This window comes from Brassica oleracea, unplaced genomic scaffold (genome assembly GCF_000695525.1).
Source record: "Brassica oleracea var. oleracea cultivar TO1000 unplaced genomic scaffold, BOL UnpScaffold01299, whole genome shotgun sequence".
In the NCBI taxonomy this organism is placed as follows: Eukaryota; Viridiplantae; Streptophyta; class Magnoliopsida; order Brassicales; family Brassicaceae; genus Brassica; species Brassica oleracea.
The window spans coordinates 2,526-4,163 of record NW_013617844.1 but is presented as its reverse complement, the minus strand read 5'-3'; the positions used below and the strand labels follow the sequence as shown (position 1 = coordinate 4,163).

Sequence of the window (1,638 nt, the reverse complement as noted above, 5' to 3'; positions counted from 1 at the left end):
AGATCATGAACAAAGAAGACAAGAAGGTCGTGTTGAAGATTGACAACAAGTCAGCGATAGCCCTCACCAAGACCCGGTGTTTCACGGTAGAAGCAAACACATACTCTCGAAGTACCATTTCATTCGAGAATGTGTGGAGTTCGACTTGATCGAAGTGAAGCACGTACCTGGAGTGGAGCAGAAGGCAGACATACTCACTAAACCATTGGCAAGGATCAAGTTCGAAGCAATGCGCAAGTTCATCGGAGTTCAGAAGATCAACATACCTAAGATTCAAGTTGGAATTAAGGGGGATAATGTTGAATAATTCCAATTAACTTGAGAAGCAAGTTAACTCATTAAAATGAAGTTTGATGGGTTAAGAAAAAAGAAAAACATGTTGAGCTTAAGAATGTTTTCATATTATTATTAGGAAAAGATGTAGTTTCTTCCTATATAAAGAGTTCTTATGCAGAGATGTTCCATCAAGAAGAGAAACACATTGAAAGGTTTAGTTTTGAGAGAGTTTCTAAATCTAATAAGAAGAGAAGTTCTTATAATCTTTGTGTTTGTGCAATTTTAATTGGTATAGAGCCAGGTTAATTATCCAATAAGGCTTGGGATAATTGGGAAGACTTGCTTGGGAGAGACGAAACCAATCAAAGGATCATGTTACTCCTGAAGGATCATGTTGTGTCCTTGACGTGACGGGTATGACAGAGCTGAGGATGGATGGTCACCCTTTGAATAACGCCGGTGGAGGCCGTAGCTTAAATGACTGTAGCCTTTTTTGAGTCCCATGCATGGAATCAGCTTCTCTATATTGCTCTTCACGGTAAGGTTTAGTGTTTTTTAAAGGTCTAATAAAAGTGATTTTTTTAAGGTAAGTGTGATTCCAGAAATGTATTTTTTTTTTTTTTTTTAAATTGTTTATTATATATATATAGGTATCACATTTTTGTTTTGTTTTGTACAAATATACTAGGTGTTTGGAAATATATAATTGGTTTAAAGTTGGAAATCAAGAAATATAGGTACCTTGAGAATAGAGGAGGCGATGGTCAGATCTTTCACCTTAAAGATCCCAACGAGAAAATCAAGAACCATATCTCTCTTTTGTATTTCATTTGCAACTTGTAGCCTCCTTTCATTTGTCAAATTAAACACAGTCTCTATATCAGCTTCTACAAGGGAAGGCTGGTTCTTTATAATGAAACTCGTAGTTCCACCATCACTGATCCTCAGATACTTAAGCATGGGAGCATCAATTTCAACTATACTATCTTCCTCATAATCATCATTCGTATCCCAATAATGCAAGAAGCTCAATAGAGACTGGGAACGCACACGTAAAATGGCATTCCATCACCGTAAATTCTATCAATACTAACGTTTTCAAGAACTGGGCATTGTGAGATTAACTTCTCTAATGCCCATCGGTTGGTATACTCAACGACGATTAAAACAATATCTTTGAGAAAAGGTAATGAAACACGCTCGGGACTAGGTAAGCTCATTCCCACGAGCCTTAGGGACACCAAGCTACTACAAGTGTAAACTGTTGGATTCATCATGAGATCCTGATCACATACAACGTCCGAAAGATCAAGATGTTCAACTTTAAGCCTAGCAGCAGTGTCGACCCAGCGATTGACAAGA

General features: G+C 37.5%; 1 protein-coding gene across 1 annotated transcript; it reads right to left on the bottom strand.

Annotated features, from left to right (window-relative positions):
• Window positions 1-987: 987 nt before the first annotated feature.
• Window positions 988-1,559, bottom strand: LOC106321196 (F-box/FBD/LRR-repeat protein At1g78750-like; the record flags this gene model as incomplete). The annotated part of the gene is made up of 2 exons (XM_013759508.1): window positions 988-1,314; window positions 1,371-1,559. Coding segments are annotated over 2 exons (516 nt in total), but the record flags the coding sequence as incomplete, so codon positions are not given.
• Window positions 1,560-1,638: the final 79 nt, after the last annotated feature.